Source organism: Poeciliopsis prolifica, unplaced genomic scaffold, assembly GCF_027474105.1.
Source record: "Poeciliopsis prolifica strain line A6 unplaced genomic scaffold, Auburn_PproV2 SCAFFOLD208, whole genome shotgun sequence".
NCBI classification, from domain to species: Eukaryota; Metazoa; Chordata; class Actinopteri; order Cyprinodontiformes; family Poeciliidae; genus Poeciliopsis; species Poeciliopsis prolifica.
In genome coordinates this window covers 15,826-38,389 of record NW_026562583.1, presented here as the reverse complement: position 1 = coordinate 38,389, position 22,564 = coordinate 15,826, and the positions used below count along the sequence as shown (strand labels likewise).

The 22,564-nt window shown below is 48.9% G+C and overlaps 1 protein-coding gene across 1 annotated transcript in view; it reads left to right on the top strand.

Moving 5' to 3' along the window:
* Positions 1-21,694, top strand: part of LOC129356909 (histone-lysine N-methyltransferase 2C-like) — a 48,175-nt gene extending 26,481 nt beyond the window's left edge. The window contains 43 exon segments of the mRNA XM_055026450.1: positions 3-140; positions 225-494; positions 497-894; positions 2,229-2,474; positions 3,893-4,203; positions 4,275-4,459; positions 4,540-4,902; positions 4,981-5,285; positions 5,362-5,443; positions 5,516-5,896; positions 6,124-6,235; positions 6,316-6,382; positions 6,463-6,526; positions 8,907-9,090; positions 9,092-9,128; positions 9,209-9,293; positions 9,296-9,597; positions 9,714-9,821; positions 10,867-11,589; positions 11,678-11,926; positions 12,023-12,181; positions 12,263-12,424; positions 12,503-12,635; positions 12,713-12,830; positions 13,093-13,268; positions 13,343-13,455; positions 13,529-13,666; positions 13,740-13,847; positions 13,920-14,018; positions 14,103-14,315; positions 14,398-14,522; positions 14,643-14,801; positions 14,803-14,836; positions 17,664-17,873; positions 17,948-18,321; positions 18,724-18,836; positions 18,906-19,042; positions 19,134-19,261; positions 20,010-20,211; positions 20,282-20,398; positions 20,531-20,604; positions 20,688-20,796; positions 20,877-21,694. Of these exon segments, the coding sequence (XP_054882425.1) occupies positions 3-140; positions 225-494; positions 497-894; positions 2,229-2,474; positions 3,893-4,203; positions 4,275-4,459; positions 4,540-4,902; positions 4,981-5,285; positions 5,362-5,443; positions 5,516-5,896; positions 6,124-6,235; positions 6,316-6,382; positions 6,463-6,526; positions 8,907-9,090; positions 9,092-9,128; positions 9,209-9,293; positions 9,296-9,597; positions 9,714-9,821; positions 10,867-11,589; positions 11,678-11,926; positions 12,023-12,181; positions 12,263-12,424; positions 12,503-12,635; positions 12,713-12,830; positions 13,093-13,268; positions 13,343-13,455; positions 13,529-13,666; positions 13,740-13,847; positions 13,920-14,018; positions 14,103-14,315; positions 14,398-14,522; positions 14,643-14,801; positions 14,803-14,836; positions 17,664-17,873; positions 17,948-18,321; positions 18,724-18,836; positions 18,906-19,042; positions 19,134-19,261; positions 20,010-20,211; positions 20,282-20,398; positions 20,531-20,604; positions 20,688-20,796; positions 20,877-20,969 (7,904 nt within the window). The 3' untranslated portion in view covers positions 20,970-21,694.
* Positions 21,695-22,564: the final 870 nt, after the last annotated feature.

The window sequence follows — 22,564 nt, the reverse complement described above, 5'->3', positions numbered from 1 at the left end:
CCTCCGGCCATCCTCACCCTGGGACCCATATGGTAAAGTAGCAGGTCCCCGTCATCCTCAGCAGCAGCGCCTCGGCTTCCTCAGCGTCTCCCCCGCTCACGATGGCTCCCCTACACTCTCCCCCGACCTGTCTGCCTCCGGTAGGTCCTCCACCCTGTGTCCTCCTCTTTGCTCCTCTCAGCCCTCCCCCCATTCTCTTCTCCTAACATACTCTATCCTTGCAGGTTTGCCACCAAGTCGGGCTGGCATGGTGATCCCCTCCTCTGGTTCCCCCCCCGACCAATCTCTCAGACCCGTCCGGGCGCCGGACTCCAGCCAGAGGACAAGCCTGACGATGCAGGGTGGAGTGTTTAAAGCCCCCATGCCCCCCCACCAGGAGGCAACAGGAAGAAGAGATCTTGGGTTCCCCAACAGCCCGGTGTCAGGTCTGGGCTCCCCCCACCGCAGCCCTTATGCCCCAGGGACACCTCAGCTGGGGGACACCCCAGGTTCACGGCCCCTGACCCCTTCAGGGACCCTCAGACCCCCGGAACGCCACACCCTCACTCTGACTGCGGTTACCTCTCAATGCCCTCGACTGAGCGGGTCAGAGGAGACCCGGTCAGTCAGCTGTCGCCGTCCAGCCTGGATTCCTATCCCTCCAATCCAGGAACGCCCCGCTCCTCGGAACGGTTCCCACGGTCCCCGGGGTCTCAGCGAAGCGTCGATTTGTTCCCCCAGTCTATGGGGACGCCTCGCCCCTCTCATGAGCCGTACCTGCAGCAGCCCTCTGCCCTCCGGGCTCAGAAGACCCTAGCAGAGAGCCTGACTGCCCCGCCTGCAGTGTTAGCTTCCTCTCCTCGGGGTCCTGGACTGATGGCGGAGATAGGGGCCTTCAACCCTGCAGCCCCCAAGGTAACAACCTCTCTAGCTTCTTTGTGCAGATACAGCTCTGTGTCCGGAGAACCAAATCTAAATCAATGTTCTTGTCTTTCTGGATGTGACACGTCTGTCATCTTCAGACGTCATGCAGCAAAAACACAAAGTTCATAAATATGTTCTTCAGATTTTATCTGGGAAGCAGCTGAAATGTGAACCAAACTTTTCTTAGACCAGCAGCAGAAAACTAGGATCACAAAAGGGTGTCCATCTCTACCTAAAGGTGCTAACCGCATCCCATAATGCAATGTAAACAGGAAGGGGTTCAGCTCAGGCTTTTAGCTCCTACCTGCTAGGTGTGTTGGATCACGGTGTGGTCACACCATGATCCTGTGAAGAAGTTTTATTCGTATTAAATGATGTTCCTTTATGTGTCATATAAATGTAATGGGTTTTTTTTTAGGATCCGCTCTGAGGAACCCAGAGTTGCATAGTTACTTTATTCATCTCTCTTTACTACCGAGGTGGAGACTCAATCTTCGAAGACCAAACAAAAGAAACAAAGGAAAACATACGGAACCTTGTATGTAATATAATGTAATGTCTATGGGAGGTGAAAACTAAACACTCTGTCTCCATGCAGAGAAGGGCACGGGAAAAACAGCCAGTTCCCAAATAACTGTCTGGGAAGTTCAGCAACTCTGGGAAACTTACTGCAGTAGACACATCATGTTTCATTAGTTTGTTCACCGTTTCCAGCTGCACAGAAAAACACCTTGATACAAAAAACATTACATTTATATGATACATAAAGGAACATCATTTAATACGAGTAAAACTTCTTCACAATCCCTAACTCTAACCGCTTTAGAGGTTGTGTGGAACCCTACCAAGACCAGATGGACTATGGGGTCTCGGTTCAGTTGTTTTAGTTTGCATGCTAGCTTGATTTCTGGTCTGGTCACAAACAACCCAGACCAGAGAGGGCCGGTGCCGTCTGCACACGGCAGCCTCATCTCTGCCAGAATACCCCGTGGCAGTTGTGGCTGCTATCCAATAGCTCATCACCATCAGTGTATGAATGACTAGATGTAGTGTGAAGCACTTTTGACACAATACTTGTATTGTACTTTATAAATTCAAATTTTTTGCCTCTGCCTCTGTTTCACTGTGACGTTGAACTTGAATCTTCAACTCTATTCCTCGAGGACTGGACATGTCCTGTGGACACGTCCTGTGGACACGTCCGTGTTCCTAAACACCTGTGTGGTCGAATCACCTCAGTGTTCAGTCAGGTTTTCTGTTGCCAGTTGGAGCTAAAAGACAACCAGGGAACCATCATATTTCCTCATTGCCTCTTCTCTGTACAGCTTCAACAGTCTACTGGAAGCAGACAAGAGTCGTTGCCCAGAACCTGTAGCAGCCAGACCCCAAAGCATCCTGTGACACCTGAGAAGGGAGTAGTCCATGCAACAGGTCAGGATGCTCTGGACAAGGGTCTCGTAACAACCAGCATGCCAATGATGGAGAAGTCAGGAACCGGTGACCTGTCCTCTCTGGACAGAGGGAGGGGCATGCTGCCTCAGCTTGGAGACTCTGAGGAGAAACTACAACAGGTGGGGGAGATCTTTGTCATTGTGGTCACCTTTGGATTTCTTTTTGTTTTTTAACTTTATTTTTATTCGTTTTTAAACATACAGATATTCACAATCAAACTTGAGGGCTTGTGCAGGTGGCAGCATTCATACTGATGACGATTCCACTTTTACAGACATTTCAAAGTAAACAGATAAAAGCTCCCAGCTTTCTGTTCGAATGACGTGGAGGAACAGAAATGAACTGTTAAAGCCTTTGATATTAAAATATTCCCATCTTTCTCAAAGTTTCTGTCCCTTCTCCTTCCTGAGCCGTATTGTAAAAGTCAACATTTCCATATCGTGGATCAGGTTTATAATATTCACCAGAAGCTTCAGGGTGGAGGTTTAGACTGGAGCCAACATTTAGTCATCGCTTTCTTGCTTGCGATCAGAAATATCTTCAACAGGTACGTGTCCCCATCACTGAGTCCCTCAGGAAGTATTCCATGGTACATAGCAGGAAATGACTAATCTAAGGTTATACCCATAATTCCATATATTACTCCATTAACGTCCTTCCAGAAGGTCTTCAACTCTGGACAGTCCCGGTGTGGTCGCTGCTTTCAGCCCGCAGTGACCACACCACACCCCCTCCAGCACGAGGACTGGGAGCCAACCAGCTTCCATCTCTGCTTTGGCGCAATAAAAATGCAGAAATGGCGCCATGTGAAAGAATTTGTGGTGCACAGAGAGTTCCTCCAAATCTGCATGCAGGCCTCAGGTGAAATTATTGCATCAGCTGACTTCTCATTCATAGATATTAAGTTTCTGTAATATTTGCCAATGATGCCGTTTGTTTTTCTACCAGCATATTAATCCATAAAAATTTGTTCTATTCCTGGCTCTGCATCCGAATCAGGGATTTTTATTTCCTTCGTAAAGAAACTTTGGACCTGCAAATAACGGTAGAAATCTTCACTCCCCACCTCATAAATCCGACACAGATCCTCAAATTTTACTAGCTGCCCATTTTTAATTATATTACAGAATGCAGTAATTCGCCCATCTTCTATATTTGAGTCTATTGATGGTGGGAGGAAACGCGGGTTTTACGGAAGCCAACTCAATACTCCTATCCGTCTGTGAAGATTGAACTTTTTAACCACTCCTGCCCACTTCTTCAAGGAGAGACTCAGACACAGATTTTGTAATTGGTACACCTGGGGCAAGCCGTCCAGACATCCCAAAACAGACTGTATAGGGAAGTGCAACAAACAAAGCTCAATGTCCTTCCATTTATAGGCTGGATTACACCAGCACACCAAAGGTCTAATCTGGGCCGACAGGTAATAATCCGCCAGGCGAGGTAGACCCATACCCCCCCAATTCCCAGGCAGCTGCCGGGTCGAGTATCTTAACCTTTGGATTTCTGATGTTTCTCTGGTTGTCCCATATAGCGCCTGTGGCTCCGGCAGCATATCCTCCGGCAGCAGCACCAAAAGATTGCCTTACGCCAGGAGAAAAGTTTGCTGGAACCCCCCTCAGGACCGGTTGGTTCAAGTGACGCTCTTCACAGCTGGTCTGCTGAGGACTCTTCCAGCGCCCCTCCTCCAGACCCATTTGAACGCCCTCCTCCGCCGTACCCTGGTACAGTGAGACCTCTGACTACTGGGTTTACAGGATGTCTTCCAGGCGAGGAGATGAGTGACTTTCCTCCCAGTGAGGGTTCCCTCCCCAGACAGAACCTCCTGAGAGGACCAGCTGTCAGGTAGAAAAAGTGAGAAGCAGACCTACAACTTTCAGATCTGTTCCTGTCACAGTTGGTGTCCCTCTTTCCAGGTTTGGTGTTCCTCATGGAGTCCCTGCAGCCCTACAGGACCCTTCAGCACGTCCATCCCTTGGTCCTGCTGTGGGGCTTGGCTCCATGGAGGGGAACCTGGTCCAAATGAGGAGGCCTGTGCCAGCAGAGTTCACCAGCATTCGGTCATTGATGCCCCACAACTCATCAACACACATGGTGCCAGGTCTGAACTGCCGAATGAATAGGGCCCTGTTCAAGTCCTGTAAGTGTTAAAGCCATGTTTCCCTGCGTTTGCTTCCACAGGTGTTCCCCAACTCATCGTCCAGCGGCCTCCTCCTCCTCCTCCTCAGCAGCATGGCGTTATGCCCTACATCGAGCTCCGACACCGCCCCCCAGAGAACCGTCTGAGGCTGCCCTTTTCCCCACCGATGCCTTTGGGGCTACAGGAAGCCACACCCACCAGAGACCCCTCCCAGTCCACTGCGCCAGGTCCAGTCAAAATGGGGGAGGCAAGGCTGGGGCAGCAGCAGCACCTGGGTTCTGCTCTCCCAGGATCTGAGGGGATTGAGGAGCACTTAGAGGGAGAGGACTCTGCTGTAAAGGATCTGGAGGACGTGGAGGTCAAGGACCTGGTGGACCTGAATCTGAATCTGGACCCAGAGGATGGTAGGAAGACCACAGGCTGCCATAAGTTTCCCAGAACCACTCTCAAGTCAATATTCACACTCGTTGGTTCTGTCGCAGGTAAAGAAGATCTGGACCTAGGTTCGAACGATCTGCACCTGGATGACTTTCTGCTGACAGGGAAGTTCGACCTGATTGCCTATGCTGACCCAGAGCTCAATTTGGAGGACAAAAAAGACATGTTCAACGAGGAGCTGGACCTTGGGGAGCCAGTAGAGGATCGGGAGGGGAGCCGACCTGCCAGGAAAATGGGAAGCCCTGCCCACCTTCTGGGAGAGCCAAAACAGGAATTGAAGGAATCTCAGATGACTGAAGGTCACTCCTCAAACAGACCTGAAGGAGCTCACTCTACCCTTCTAAACAAGGTAGGTCATTGATTGCTTTATCATGCTGAACCAATCACAGAACTGATAAATGATTTCTACCTTTAACTCTCCATAGGAGAAACTGGAGGACTCTAGTTTGGTTTCCTGTCCAGTCCCAGTTCAGGCTTTGTCCACTGTCCACCCTCTAATAACTCCAGGTAAACCCAGTGACCACCCCTACCTCTTCAGCTTTGCAGCATATGTCTAATGTGTATCTTCTCTGTCCCCAGGGGACTCATCTGTTTTCCACCAGAGATCATTTGGATCCGCACCAATACCCAAACCAATTCCTGCTGGTCCTGCTCCTCAGGGTGCCCCCACCATGCCTCAATCTCCATCAACTCAACCTCTTCAGCCTCGACTTCTTTTAAACCCCCAGAACCATCCTCCTCATTCAGGCACTGAAACTCAGAGCATGAGCTCGGTCACCTTTTCTGAGAACCAGGTCTCCCTCCAGAACCAGAACAAGTCCAGGCCTCTGCTGCTGGAGGAGCAGCCACTCCTCCTGCAGGAGCTTCTGGACCAGGAGCGACAGGAGCAGCAGCAGCAGAAACAGATGCAGGCCCTGATCCAACATAAGTCTGGCTCAGAGTCTGGAATCTCCGACATGGGTAAGATCAAAACCCTTTCAGGCCACAAAGCTGTGACAGGCCAGAAAATCAGAACTCTCTGAGGTCTTCTACACCTACTGATATCCAATCAGAATGAGAAGCAGAGTCTGATCAGAGAGCCATTTAGTTCTGTCACATGATTGCTATCTTGACAGTCTTGGTACTATCAGGAGCTATGTCTTTAGGCTTTGAGTCTTCATCACTCAAGCTGGTTCTGTGTTTTGCAGATTTTGAGTCCATCTCTGACCCAATCATGAAGGCTAAGATGCAGGCTCTGAAAGGTATTAACAGGGTGATGAGTCAGGGACCCCTGGGCCTGAACCCTATGGTCATCAACAGGTACTGAATGATCGCATCTGAACTTTCCGAGGTTCGGATTCTGTAAACCATGGTTCTGATTGTGTTCTCTGTAATCACAGGTTCCAGCAGAGTCCAGGAGCCCCAGGTCCCGAGTTAACTCCTCCCACTCCTCACCTACCAGGACAGGTACACAGGCAACGACTCAGCAGGTCCAAGCATTTTTATCCAAGTAGTTTGGCCTCTAAACAAATCTTTCTTTCTGTCAGGACGGGAAGTTAACTCCTCAACTAGTGCGCCGCAACCCCCCCAGCTTTGGACCCAGCTTCATCAGTGAGAATCAGGACACAAATCAGTGGATCTGATCATTATTTTCTATGGGTGTTTCCATATGATAGAGCTAGAGAAAGGATGGGCCAGCGTTTTGGGGATCCTGCTGTTCCTGGAGAACTGCAGTGCTCATGTGGACCATGATAGTGGGAAGCTGATCTGACTCAAGGACAATTTTTGGTTCTGGAAATGTGTGCTAACTACCAGGCTATATTGAAACCATACTGTCACAGTCTAATTCATCTCCATGTAATCATGGATTGCACACATTTCCAGCCAAAACCACTTACCTCTTATCCAGCTGCCATCCTCAGATTACACAGGTCAACAGCCAAAAATTATCTGGGGTAACTGTTTTAGGGTAATTTTGATATGCTGAAATAAAAAATCACATTGGTTAGGCTCAATCCGTTCAACTTCCTGAATTATGTGTGTGACCTGATGCAACATGAGCATCAAAATGTATGACTTGTTTTCACATATGGATCGGTTTCCTGAGAATCTGGTACCAATGCGTGATGAGCAGCAGGAGAGATTCCACCAGAACATAACAGATGGAGAACATAAATGTTCAATTTACACATACTTACCCTAACCCAGTATTGATTCAAAAATTTACATTCATCCAAGTTTGTATCATTAATTTATGTGAGATACATTTTTTTTCCTCCTGAAACCTTTTTTTAGATGAGAAACATAAACATATATGAATGGATAATGTCTCAAAAATGTAATCAATTAAGTCAGGAGATTGGATTTCTAAAAATCAATTAGGAAAAAAACCTGACCTGATTTAGAAAAAAAATATCATATTTGGATTCTGTGGTGCAAAACAGTTGAAAAAACAGACAATGTCCAAATATTTTTTGTAGCCCAGTGTTATAGACCTATAACACCCTGCTGTTTTAAAAAAAAACCCACCGGTTAGAGCAGACATGTTTTGTTGGCTCAGCAGTAGCATTTCTGCTCCCTTCCTGGGACATAATGCTGCTACTCCTTCACCCCAAAGGAGAGAATCAAGAGGCCTCCTTGTTGAGGAAGGATGTCTGACATTTCCCCTCCAGGATCTGTTGCATGGAGCCTTTAACTCTATCTGTTTATCAGTCACTGTGAGAAGTTTCAACATTTTCCTCTCCCACAACAACCCCAGGGGATCCACATACTCAACGTGGCAGAGACACATTTATTTAAATCAATTATAAGAACCTGTTAATGGTTCTGGATCCCCTGTTTGAAATGGTTGCCCTGTCTCTAGAACCTGTTTAGACAGATCCATGAGGAACTTCCTCTTTTATTACTGTGCAGCTGATAACCCTACCCTAAAAGATCTATAGAGAACATCGACCTTCAGACGGATGGATATTCATTCCAGAACATTTCCGTCATTGGTCCAGTTGTTCCACTGGTTCTGACTCCAGGTCAGGAGCCAAGTCCTCTCTAGAGCTGAAGATCAATTAACCCACAGCTGACTTGTTAATCCTGATTAACTGCTTATTAATCCTCCTGCTCATATTTTCATTCATGGATAAAAATTTGATTTTGCACGGAAAATATAAAAACGTTTGTCTCTTATTACACAATTTAAGAAAATCCATCCCATGAAGTTCCTCTTCCTGCCAGAGCTCACAGCATCTTTATATCACATTTAGGGGAACACAAGTTGGGAATGAGGAACATGTCTGTTCCTACATGTTCCTCTTGGGTTGGGATGTTGGAGATGAACAGGTATTTCTGACTTCAAGTCTCATCAATTTTTATTGTGTATTTTTGACAGATTTTAGTTGGATAGTCACAAGAGTCTGCATTAACAAAAACTTTGACCCAGCAGTGTTGGGCTCTTAATTTTAGCTTGTTTCGTCTCAGACCGCTATGTTGCTGAGACAGATTCTGCTCTTCTTGGAGAAATTGTATGTGAGATCATAGGGTTTAGGAGACCTGAGATGCTGGACATACTGACCATAATCACAAACCAACATCATAAAATCATGTTTCAAGCCTCCAATCATGGTGACACAACCAGATCAACAGTGATGTGTTGCAAATAAGATTCTTGTACCAACCATCTTGGATGTGTTCCCGGTGCTATTAATGCACCTTAACCTGGGTGTCATGTTTAATGTTTATTTTAAACCCTCTCTTAAATGAATCACCTATTGCACATGTCGAACTCCAGGCCTGTCTTGGCACCTTTAGATGCATCTCTGATGCCACATAGCTGAATCAGTAAGGAAGTCATTAGCAGGACTGCACTGAGAAGCTAATTCAGTCAAACGATTCATGTGTTTTGGACAATGGTCCTCTAGGCCCATTAACTCGCAATCACATGATTTAACACTGATTGGCTGTTCATTGTCCAAACCCGTTTTTTTTTTTTTTTTTTCAGATGAGTCTCAGAGGCAGCAATACGAGGAGTGGCTAGGTGAGACGCAGCAGCTCCTGCAGATGCAGCAGCGCCTCCTAGAGGACCAGATTGCAGCTCACCGCAAGGCCAAGAAGGCTCTGTCAGCGAAGCAGAGAACGGCAAAGAGGGCGGGCCGAGCCTTTGCTGAAGAGGCAGCCCAGCTGCAGCCAGCAGGGCAGTGAACTCCAGAAACAGCTGGAGCAGGTAAATAGATTCACCTGGACCACAGACTCTGTGGGTCACTTGCTTAGACTCTGTGTGACTCGGTGTGTATTCTTGTTCAGATCCGGAAGCAGCAGAAGGACCACACTGAACTTATTGAAGACTACAGGACCAAACAACCTCAGAGGATGCTCCAGATGCCCCCCAGACACCATTGGGGCAAGTCCTGGTCTCCCCTAAGCCCCGCCTGGGTGGCCCCGCTCCAGGTCACCGTCCAAACGTCCCCTCAGGCTGGACTCCAGGGTCTGGTCCTCCCATGGGTCAGAGGACGCTTCCACAGCTTCCAGCCCACATGCCCCCCAACCTGCCAAACTGTCCCCGGGCCTCCCCTCTCATCCAGACGACTCCGCCCATGAAGCCAGTCCTGACTGCCCCAAAGCCAGGCCTAACTACCCCCCAGGGCTCTCTCGGGGGCGCCAATGGAGCACCAGGGGACGGAGCCACACCTCAGGTACCAGCCAGAGCAAATCCTGCTGGGAAATATTTTTTAGTTGTAGATTCTATCAAATGTTTCAATGGATGTGTTTGGAATTTTGTGTTGCTACCATCTGCTATTTCCTTCTGCAGGTGAAATTTGATGACAACAACCCGTTCAGCGAAGGTTTCCTGGAGCGTGAAAGGAGGGAGCGCTTGAGAGAGCAACAGGAGCGGCAGAGGGTTCAGCTGATGCAGGAGGTAACAGCATGGCTTGGAAGTGGCGCCAGTGGGTGGAGGACATGCTGCAATTAAGTCCCTTCATCTCTTGAAAATATTTAAATAAACTCATCTGAAAGTGCAACCAGAAATGAGGCTGACCGGAGAATCCCTGGACACGAAGCTCTGCAGTTCCCTTCAAAACGAGTCCAAAGAGTTGCAAGGCCAAACCATAATCATCCATGTTACTGTAGTTTAAATGGAGCATGCGTTAGCAGTAGCATCGGTGAACTCAAATGCGTCCATCTGAGCCTCTCTAAACAGTCTTTAGCCTTTACATCGGACCGGTCTTGTTGAGCTCCACGCCTGAAAGCAGCTCTGCTACCTGACACGCAGTAGAAGGTGTTGGTTTTTAAAATAAAGTACATTTCAATGTTTCATATTTAAATTCATTTCAAACTCTGATTATAATTATTTTAAGTGTGCAAATATATTCAACATATGTCTCATATTCCTTACAGTGTTCAACATACTGAACTAACTTTATTGTGAAGGTAAGTTTGCTGTAGCAACTTACCAGTTAGCTACATATAGAGGAACCTGACCTTTAATAACAAGAACATTAAGATCTTTCAAGATATTTTGAATATGAGAGGGTTTCTGTCAGGAGACCCTGACAACACAAGTGTACTGATCACCTTTGAACTGCAGGCTTTTTTTCATCCAGGACTTTGTAGTTTGTGTCTTCTGTCTGCATCGCTTTCACTGTTCTAACCTGCAAGGTGACTTTCTACACTAAAACCAACCGACTGGTGCTGTTTCTGTGAACTGTGGTTATGTTGGATACAACTTCAGTCACTGTCGGGGATCTGGGAACAAACTAGATTTTAGATCTACACCCAATGCTGATAGTAGGAGCAAGTCAAATTGAAATTATGTTCTTGATAGTTGAGTTAGTTGGATTTTTTTTCAGCCCAATTATTGTCTTGGATAAACTGACCAGAACTGGAGAAGCAGAAGCAGCAGTCCAAAAGTTGTCTTTGTATTTAGTTGTCACTTCCTGTCTTCTGTGTTGGTTCTTTGTAAGGTGGAGCGTCAGCGCGCTCTGCAGTGGAGTCTGGAGCAGCAGGACCTCTGTGGTTCCGGAGCAGCTGGTGTTCCTGGGAAACGTGGACTAGTTCCTGGTGGAGGAGCTGGACCGGTCAGCAGCGAGGACCATCTGTCCCATGGAGCGTTCTGCAGCGCTGAACCTGGACTGGACTTCCTTCCTTCCTCCTCGGCCTCCAGGCATCAAGTCCAGGGGCACACCGGGGGCGCCGGCCTGCACCAGGGCTTCCCAGGAGGTTCCCTGCCCCCCAGGGCCGCCCCCAGCGCAGCTCTCCGTCCTGATGTTGCCACAGAGAAAGGCAGCTTCCAGTTCAGGCCCAAGATGTTGGGACTGCTGCGTCCAGCAGGGATCAGTCCTCACTTGTTAGGACATGACTCGTCCTCATCTCCATCATTGACCCCACACCCCCATTCCTCTTCTGGAAGCCTTGCCTCCCTTGCTGATATCACCCCTGATGACAAACCAAAGATCAGGAGATCCAACAGGGATGAGGAAGGAGCCAGAACTCCTCTATCGCCACGCGCTGATATCACAGCTCCACCCACTCCGGCTGTCTCAGACAAGTCCTGCTCCACGCCCACCCACCAACCGGACTCTGCTTTCTCTGGCCCGGCTTCTTCACCTGACATAGAGAGGCAACAGGGCGGCAGCATCGTGGAGGGCCACAGAGACCCGGTGTCTGGGGGCAGCCTGGAGGTCAAGGTCAGTAAATGCAGTCCTTCTGCTTGTAGAGAAAAGTGGAGTCCTTGGACTTAATAAACCATTTACCATTTGGGTATTATGCTTCCAGGAGGAGTTGATGGAGGCGCGGCCCTGCAGGGGGATCCCTGTGAAGGTGGAGGAGGCTGGGGAAGACTGCTTCTCCTCCCCCGCCTCTCAGGGGGGAGATGGAGGGAAGGAGCTGCTCCGACACCTTCTGAGGGACAAAACGTCGCCTGGAACGATGACGACTCCCTCCAGGCCGGCTGCACAGCGCCAGCTGTCCAATGACGGCGTGCGATCCGAGGAAGATGATGAACTAGATTTCCACGGCAACATGGTAAGTCATCAAGCTGGAGCAGCCCTGACCTTCTGGTCAGACATAACAAGTCCTCTGAATGTTGTGTGTGATGCTGAGGGTTTTTGCATCCTCCAGGTGCCACTAGTGGATGGTCCAAAGAAAATGAAGCGCAGCAAGAGATTGACTCTACCCGACAAAGACAGAGCTCCATCCAAGTCCAAAAGGCGGAGGAAGGAGGAGGACGATGAAGAGAAGAGCTCCTCTTCTGCCTCACTGATGAAACAGCTGAGTCAGGTAGAGCCCCGCCTCCTTCCTGATGCTCCTGTCTCGATTAATGCCGTCTACCTGCTGACCTTCTACTGGTCCTCTCCTCAGCTGTCAGTGCTGCCACTCATGGAGCCCATCCTGGGTGTAGACCTGAGCCTCTTCCCCCCATACGGCAGCTCATCTATAGGCAGAGACTCCCTGCTGAGAGGCTCCTTTGGGAATGCCTCTTTGGATGGTGTCTCAGACTTCTACTCCCAACTAATCTACAAGGTACGCTGCAGCACCCCACACTGACACCACACCGCACCTGCTCTCCACTCATGTGCTGCGTCTCCTTGTCTCCTTCAGAACAACCTCAGTAACCCCCCCACACCTCCAGCATCTCTGCCCCCCACACCTCCACCTGTAAGCAGACAGAAGATGGTGAACGGTTTCGCCACGATGGAGGAACTGACCAGGAAGGAACTAAGTGAGCAGGAAGGTGAGCTTCCGGTGCTGTGTTGGGATGCAAAAGTCTTCACCTGTGCTGATGGCTCCTTATTGTCCCCTTACTGACAGGCTTCCCAACTCTGAAGCACAAAGAGGGTGAGCTTCTCAATCTAAACCACGCCTCCAAGACCGTAGATGTCCCTGCATCCCTGCCAACGCCGCCCCACAACAACCAGGAGGAGCTCAGGTAAGCCCCGCCCCCTCAGAGTTCTACTTGAGCAGGGGTTCAAGTCCAGTCCTGGAGAGCTCCATCCTGCAACTATGCGATCCATCCCTGCTCCAACACACCTGAATCAAATGAATGGCTCATTGCCAGACCTGTTCAGAGCTGATCCCGGTCTGCTGGAGTAAGGCTGCATCTAAAAGTTGCAGGACGGTAGCTCTCCAGGACTGGACTTGAGCACCACACTCATGCACTGAGTGCTTTTCTTCTTCATGGGTTTTTCCAGGGTCCCGGAGTCTTTGGAGTGCCACAGTCCGGAGGGGTTTGTCCCGTCCTCATCTCCAGAAAGCGTGGTGGACATGGAGGTCAGCAGGTACCCTGACCTCTCTTTCATCAAGCTGGAGCAGCCCTCGCCCTGCCCGTCACCTACATTACCCATCATTCCCTGCACCTGGGGCAAAGGTTAGCTATCTGAAGCTCCTTACTTGAGTCATTATGTTCCACACCTGTTCACTCGCTCTTCGATCTGTTTTCAGGCTTTTCAGTGAAACAGGAAGTGAAGGCAGAACCTCAACTCCAAGTGCAATCCACCTGCTCCAGCACAGACCTGGTTACCATAGCGATCACCCTGAATCCGGCCGCTTCTCAGGTCAGGGTCCAGCAGCGCGCGGCCAGTTTTACTGTTACCGGCGCGATTCCGTTTAACTTGAGTCCATTTGCAGAACGTCCCGGGTGTGATGGCGGCGGTGGCGGCGCTCCTCAGGGTGCCCGGCCCCATCAACTACCAGCTGAGCCGAGCGCCGCCGCTGGAGCGGAGCAACCTGGCCCTGCTGGCAGGAGTGCGTGTGCCCGTGTCGCAGGTCCGTGTTCCTTGGTGGCTTTAGACCGGGTCCAACGGTCACGTTGCTTGATGACCTCTCCATTTGTTCTCAGGGTTCAGCAGCATCCAGATTGCAGAGAGCGCCACCTTCTGGCAGAAACTCGCCCCGCTACTGCAGCCGCTGCAAAAGGCTGCTGGTAAACGGAGTTCACTACAGACAGGTGAGCCTGGGCGGAGGGGGCTTGATGGAGTGGCAGAGTGAGACAAGAATTGACGGGAAGTGTGTCTTGCAGGACGGTGAGTCCAGAGATGCACCCGGTTTGGCGTTTTGCAGTCCAACCTGCTCCACTCTATTCGAGTCAGAGCAGCAGAACCGCTCTACAAGACCCAAGGTAACCCAGCCTGTTTGGTTTCTGCTAGCTAGCCTCTTTGCGCTCTGCGTTTCCCATCATGCACTGGTCTGTCTGTGTCCTCAGGCTGCAGTGCCGGAGCTTCTGGCTGGTTCTTGCTCCACTCCTCCTCTCAGCAGAACACAGCACCAGTACGCCAACAACATGTCCTCCATCGCTGTCCATTCTCTCCCACGCACCAACTCTTCCTCCTGCTCTCCTTCCTCCTCACCACCACTGGCCTTTCCACCTGCCTGTGCTATTACCATGGAGACGAGGCCCCACCCGGACAGCCTCAAGGTGAGACTCTTCCCCAGTTTAACCAGTTTAAGCCGTCAGGTTTCTTGCCGTCAGGTGGCTCATGGATTCCTCTCTCTGACAGGTGAAGGTCAAGCTAAAGCCCCGTCCACGGACCGTGTCAGATGATGACTCTCTGTGTCCTCAAAACTTGAAGAAGATGAAGATTTCTCGGTGGAGACGCTGGAGCTTCAGCATCACTCTCAACAGGTAAGTGTTTGGGGTGTCGGCCATGTTGGTGACTGGAGGTGAATGAAAAAAGGCTGATTCTGTTCCCGTTGGACCTGTCCGGGTCCCTCATTCTCGTTGTTCCCTTTGTCTCCATCTCAGGGGTTCCCGTGTTGCTAACGAGGCGGGTGCCATTCCGACAGAAGAAGAAGTGGATGAGCTTCTTAAGGAGTTTGGAGCATGCCTGCGTCCTGACCCGCTGCCTAGAGACCAGCGTAGGTGCTGCTTCTGCCATCAGCAGGGGGACGGTCTGACGGACGGCCGCCCGGCTCCTCAACCTGGATCTGGACCTCTGGGTGAGTTCTGCAGCCATAGACCCGAAACGCTACCTTTGCTCATGCACCGTTCAAACGGTAATAGCAACAGTCACACCTGTGACATATCGGATAATCAATCAGAAGCTGTGCAGCGTGACGTCATCCGAGGTTCTGTTCCTCTTTTCGCATGCGGTTCATTTTGCATGACATCAGCCTTGTGGTTCTTGAAACATTTCACGGTTGTTGGCTACCCAATTCCCTTTTGGCTGGAGTGTCGATGTGTCGCCCTCCTCGGGGCTGAACGTCCCGGGTTGGGGCTGTGACGGGTTGATCTTCACTGAAGATGACGACGGCGTTATTGCCTCCTCTCCCAACTGGCAGCTTCTTGTGGGCAGGTGGCCTGATGGGATGAACAATAAATCAATGAATCGCACAATAAATTAAAACTATCGACTTCATTTTAATTATGGTCTGTATCGTTTCTTCTGGCCTTTTTCTCTTTCTGTTGATGACACTGAATGAAAAAAGGCTCAACAATGGGCACAAAATAATGGCTACAAGTCCAGTTAACTCATTTTAAAACCAGGCATTAATCAATGTTTTGCTGCAATGTACCTGCAATGCATGTGGCTTCATTCAGTCCTAACTGAATGAAAATTGTTATCATCTATTTATGTTTCGTTAACGATAAACAGCTGAAAAGTCATCCTGTTTATCAACTGCGGTAGCAATTTTGCTCCAACTCCTCCCATTGTCATTTATATTTTCTTTGCACGAAATGTTGATTAAACATTAATGTTGTTTCCACATATCATCTCCGCTGGACGTCGGATTGCGCCGTGTCAGATGTTTGGGATTCCCTTCTGTAATTTCTCCTCAGAAAGCAGGAGGGGAATCCGCGCTTTCTGATTGGCTACCTTCAACAGGCTGCGTTAACGATGTCGAAAACTCCTGATTTAGATCAGAGCGGCCATGACGATCTACCATAACTCACCACACACTACAGGATGATCAGTTACAAAATCGCAAGCGACAATCTTAGAACGCGCAACGTTCTGAGATTGTCCTAAGGGGTAAATTGGGGCAAAACATTGTGTAGTGTGAACTATTGCATCAGGCAGTCGGATGTCTGCTCTATTGAAATCTAACGATTACTGAATATACAATACAGACTTTATGATCTTCACTCTTTTGGTTGAATGCAGTATTTATGTTGTTTAGTTTTTATTCAAGTACATTTTTGTTTATGGAGACTGAAAATCCATTTTATTGTTGTTTCTTTATTTTGTTTTTCAGTTTCAGTGTTAAATGTTCTGTTGAAAATAAAGTGCATTTATTTTTGGCAGGAAATCGGATGCATTACGTCATTTCCATTAAATCAATTTAAGAAGGTCTTCAAATAATATTGTTTATTGCAGTAAGTTTTGAGACAATTAATCGCTCAGCCAAATTTATTGTGACAGGCCTACGTAGGCCTTGGCACTCCATGCACTCCATGCACCAGACTGAGGCCACAGTGTTTGTGGTTACGTCTAAGTGAAGGTGAGCTAAGTCTGATCAGAACTTTAGCACAAGTGTTGAGCAGTTGTCTGAAGAATTGGCACAAGTAAAATTCTTTTTTCAGGCATGCCAGCTGGATGCTTCTCTCACACACCTGTCCCTGAGTTGACTGTGGAGAAGGATGTACTATCTGTCTGCCTCCGCCCCTCACTGTGGGAGTGAGGAGGCGGCACCGTCACCTCTTGCTGTGGAGACTAGCTCACGCTCTACGTCTCACAGTGTATTTAGTGTGTCAGGTGACAGCTCTATGTGGGAAATCATGGCTCTGGGCTTAAAGCAGATGCACATTCCACAAGTGAAGGAGTCGGCTCCAGGTAGTGCCTGAGGAATACCTGCTGGTGGGACACTAGAGGCTTTTCACGTCTCTCCACAGACGGTTGGATGTTGGCAACTATGCTTGAGTCGGTCAAGGCAGGCGTGAATCATATGCCTACAGTTGAAGGTCCTGTTTCTTTCATCGTGACACCAGATGAAGCTTTGCCTCATCTGGTATTTGGTGCTTGTGGGCTCATCTTGTGTTCAGATGACGTCCTCTGTAAGCTCATAACAATGGAGCTCAGGCTGCCCGCCTTGGCAATTGTTTGGCACACCTCATGTTCTTAATGGATGCAGGCTTTCTGCATCCCTTCAGCACACGGTGGTGTGACTACAGCCATTAGCTTTAATGATGCAGCGCTTCAGGTCTTTTCACTGAAGACCAGGCAGCTTGGGCATTTAATCTCTTTTCTAGTTCAGTCTTGCCGACAGTTCTGACTGGCACAGTCTACATCCACTGAAACGTGTTAGAACTCTCCGTGGTGTTTCTGTGGTGTTAGAGGAGTAGTTCAATTTGGCTGCCTTTGAAATGCTTGAATGGACAATTCAGTCACACCACATGAGACAGCAAGGCGTCATCCTCTGGGTCAGGTTATTCTGAAAGAGTCATGTGTTTCTTCACATTCAGGGACTTGCTCAGGATTCTTTATGAGATTAATGCTGAGTCATTCAGAGCTTTCAGCACGGCACTCTGGCAGTCAGCAAGGTTGAAGTAGAACAAAGCTGCATATCTAACTATGGATCAATGAATCCTGGATGATCAGAGATTTTCACTCACTCAGAATCCTTGTATTGATTCTAACCCTTGGCTGACGTCAGGCTGTACAACTGCTGATTAATCATAATATGTCACAGGTGTTACTCTGTTGATATTGTTGCTGGAACGGTGCAAGTGCAAAGGGAACATTCATTGCTTTCAGCTCCACCCTTTGGCGCTCTGTAGGGATTCATAAAACCGTAGCAGCATACTTAACCTATGTATGTTCTGCAGGTGCACCTGAATTGCGCTCTGTGGTCCAGTGAGGTGTACGAGACGCAGGCGGGTGCACTTATCAATGTAGAGCTGGCGCTGCGGCGGGGCCTGGCGCTCCGCTGCGCCCACTGCAGCCGCAGCGGCGCCACAACTGGCTGCAACCGGCTCCGCTGCACCAACACCTATCACTTCAACTGTGCCCTGCAGGCCCACTGCACCTTCTTCAAGGTACCAATCTCAGCAAGCCTTGATCACCTGAGCAGTCTGAGCATGCTCAGTAACGCTGTTCTGTGTCTTGACAGGATAAGACCATGCTGTGCTACCTCCATAAGCCCAGGACTCTTCCTGTGAGCGGGGACAGGTCATCCAGCTCCTCCCCGTTCTCCACACCTGGCCAGACCTGTGACCCCACTCCTGGCTCCGACCCGTATGACTCGGAGCTGCGTTGCTTTGCCGTATTTCGGCGAGTCTTTGTGCAACGAGACGAGGCGCGGCAAATCGCCGCCGTGGTGCAGCGGGGCGAGCGGCAGCACACCTTCCGTGTCGGCAGCCTGCTGTTCCGCGCCGTTGGCAGGCTCCTCCCACAGCAGATGGACGCCTTCCACAATGAGGCGGCTATCTTCCCGGTCGGATACCATGCTAACCGCTTCTACTGGAGCATGCGCTACAGCAACAGGTGAGGTTTCAGACTTGCCTCCTCCTTCTGATTTTTTGATAGGTGCAGATGAAGTGGAGCAGCTCAACTCTGTCATATTAACGTTGTGACCGTAATAAAATATGGAGAAAGATTTGTTAAAGTTACTGCAGCTTTAAATGTTTTAGAGAAACTTTCATAAAGAAGACATGAATATCTAAAAGCTAATGCTTTAAATAATTTCATAAGTTAATGTAAATATCTACAAACCAAACAGTTGCCACAGAAACATGTTTTGATTTTAGATGTTTATTTATTAAACATGATTCTGTCACGAGAGCGAACATCAGGCCAGACATAGAGAGCAGTCCTAGTTCTGTTGGTTCTGGTTCAGTGGAGTCCATAAGGTTCTGGATCGGGACTAACGAACGGTTCCACCTGCAGACGCTGCAAGTACCTGTGCCACATCGAGGAGCATGAAGGCCGGCCGCTGTTCAAGGTCAAGGTGGTGGAGAAAGGTCATGACGACGTCGTCCTGACGGGGGCCACGCCTACAGGTAGTCGCCACGGTAACCAGGCGAGACTCTCTGATCCTCTTTGACCCGCTTCGTCCTTCCTGTGTGCAGCGGCGTGGGCCCAGGTTCTGGAGCCGGTGGCCCGGATGAGGAGCTGCAGCGGGACTCTGAAGCTGTTTCCCGTTTACCTGAAAGGAGAGGACCTGTTCGGCCTGAAGACATCTGCCGTGACCCGGATCATCGAGTCTGTAGGTCCAACTGAAAGACACACAGAGACAGAGAAACGCCTGACAGTGAGACACGCACCTTAACCCGAACCATGTCTCTCTCTCTCCCCAGTTGCCGGGGGTGGAGGCGTGTGAGCGCTACACTTTTCGCTACGGCAGGAACCCCCTCATGGAATGGCCTCTGGCCTTCAACCCGTCCGGCTCGGCTCGCTCTGAACCCAAGGCCTGTCAGGCCAAGAGGTACCAAGTGGAGCTGCATCGATCGCAGTTTCTGCTCGATTTGAAATCACTGATCTTTAAAAAAAATCAATTGACCAATTCAAATTTTGAGCAACACTTTTTTTCTCTAAAATGTTCCTTGAAATGTCAAGAAAGTGTCTGAGTTGGCAAGAGTAGGGTGACTATTGTTAACTATCGTTAGCATGCAGACGTGACCCAGTGGGCGGGGCTAACATTCAAACCTCTCCTACCTTTGCTCAGGTAGTTAAGATTGGATGAGATCAGCTTCATATGTAAATGCCTGTTGACTGCCGACCTCCCAAAGTTGAAGACATTGGGGCCGACTTATCAGAGAACACTTTGTGTTTACATCACTTCCTGTTCCTGATTACTTCCAGGTGGAGCCAGCAAAGTTTTGGGGGGTTAGGCTTGTTAAATAGTTCCTTGACTTCTGGTGTTCAGTTTCTGGTTCTGGACACAACCAGGAAAACCAGAACCAGGGTTCCTGCTTCCTGTACTTGGACATAGTGAGACACGAGCCCGTTGCTGAAAAAGCTGCACCAATTAGTTTAATGTTATATCAAATACTACAGCGTCAGTGATGTCTGGCTTTCATCGTAGAAGATTTCTGACATGGTGAGAACATCCACAATTAATATGTGACCAGAGAAGGTCCAAAAGTTCAGAACCAGTCTGGAACCACCAGGAACATGTTTTGCCCAAAACGTTGAGGAATCCACACCTACCTTACCTGCCTTGTCTTTCCCAGACCTTACCTGCTGACCAGTGTGGCCCCCAGGTGTCAGGGCTCAGTGGGGGCCATCGTCGGCCTCGTTCCCGGCGTTCTGTCTTTGTCTCCTGGCGAGTCGGTGGCTGCTGTCCATCAGGGCCGCCACTCCAAGTCGGCCCAGTACCGCCGCATGAAGGCGGAGTGGAAGAGCAACGTGTACCTGGCTCGCTCTGGCATCCAGGTGAGCCTGCGCTGAGAGGAGGCCATGGCACCCCCCAAGGGCCGGCTGCTAACTCTGCATGTGTTTACAGGGACTGGGGCTGTACGCCGCCAGAGACATCGAGAAATGCACCATGGTCATCGAGTACATTGGGACAATAATCAGGAGCGAGGTCGCCAACCGCAAGGAGAGGCTGTACGAGGCCCAGGTACCTGAGACACCTGACCCTGGTCGCTCCCCTGATCTGATTTGTCAATTCTGACCAGAACACGACCAATCAGCTCCTTTGATTTACTTCTGTCTTGTAGCTCATGTAAATCAGCTGTTCTGGTGTTTACAGAACCGAGGCGTGTACATGTTTCGGATCGACAACGACTATGTGATCGACGCAACCATCACCGGAGGACCGGCGAGGTAAGAGACCAAGATCTGAAGCTTCTGGCGGCGCCTGCTCTGTGTTCACCTGGGAATGGGGCGGGTCTTTGTGTGACCGACAGGTACATCAACCACTCCTGTGCTCCGAACTGCATCACTGAGGTGGTGACAGTGGAGAAGGAGAACAAGATCATCATCAGCTCCTGCAGACGCATTCAGAGAGGAGAGGAGGTAGGGTCCACGCAACAATCTGTCCATCATCAGGCAGCCTGAATGTGATTGGCTCATCATGTTGGCTCCGCTCCCTTCAGCTATGCTACGACTACAAGTTTGACCTGGAGGATGACCAGCACAAGATCCCGTGTCACTGTGGAGCCGTGAACTGCCGCAAATGGATGAACTGAGAGCAAGGAGGCCTCCGGCGCTCTGTGGGTGGAGTTAACATGACATCATCACTGATCTATGGGCAGAGCGAGCATGACACCATAATAAAACTGATTGATTAGATCAGAGGAAATAAAGTTTATACTTAATTCATTTACAAATGGGACACATTTATAATCTGTTGTGGGTGGAATCTGTGCTGACGAGGCGGAGGTTACGAAGAGGCTGGTCCTCGCTGTAAATTGGTTGTAAATGTGAGTGTAAACGCCACTGAAATAAGCGGATGTGTCGTCGTCCTTTAAGTTGCACTAAAACATAAAATGACAAACACACAAACCTACCTGATTCCACCGCTTGGTCCTCCCCTCCTCCTCCTCCTCAGTTTCCTGTAAAATAAGATATTTTTTTCTTTTTGTATTTATTAATGAATTAAGCTATTTTCTAAAACTACGGTGCATTTGAGGTCCAGTGTGGCAGTGTGTAAATATTTGTACCATAAGTAAAAAGTCAGACACAAAGATTAGAGCATCCTCCCCGCCTGTTACTCCTCCCAGAGTTTAGGCTGCAGGCGTCTGCCGCCCTGTAAATACGAGCTTTATTCAGGCTCTGCTGTGTACAGATAGACGACATGAAGCCTTGTCTGTTTTTTTATTAATGGATGTAAACAAAGTGATGTTTCTGGAAATATGGTGAATCTGATTTAGAATCATTTACAGAAAATAAAATATTTTACATCTTAGACAAACTTGGTTTTGTTTTTGTCACTGAATTGTTGGATATGAACTGTTGTAAAGCTGCTCATCTTCATCTGCAGAATTTCAACTGTTATGTTAAAAAAGAAGGAACAAACTGTTAGTCTCATTTGCAACTGTCAATTCACAAAAACAGATTGAAAAATTCATTTGCTGTACAGCAGCAAAACTTAAAAACAATTTCAACCTTTAAAACAATAAATGACATTTTATTTTGATGTGTGCTAGAAACTACATCAACAGCCTGGAACTTATCCCTAACCCTCAGTGGCCTCTTCCCTCAACTTAACCAGATTTCATTCTATTTTATATGATTTTGAGGTCATATTTATTTTATAAATCAATCATAGCTCCTGCTTGCTATGGCTGCTTTTGCTCACCCTCCTGGGTGGCGCTAGGCCACAGAAGCTGTAACAAGAAGCTGGAGATCTGCTTGTGTGCGATTCTCTCTGATGGGGCGCGTCAGCGCCAGAGCCGTGCAGAGACCACTAAAGGGGCAGGTGCTCAAGCCCCCGTAGCACCCCCCTCTGCATGCACCTGGTCAGCGCCCCACCAAGCTGACCATCGGCACTGAACACAGAATGAGCAGAGAACACCTCTTCCTCCTGGCCTGCTAGTTTTTTTTCTTTGGAAAAAAATTTATTGATACTTGCGACATTTTAAAAACATGGCATTTATGCAGTTATACAGAGGCTTGTTTTCATTTTTTTAAAATACAATTTTGTTAGTTAAACTTAAAGCAGAAAAGAACAAGAATAAAAACCATCACAGTTAAAAGTTGTGCAGGACCGGGGTGACTCCCGATCCAGTCCGGAGTCATCCAGTCCTTCCAAAAACTGCAAAGTCTTCTTTTGTGATTTTCC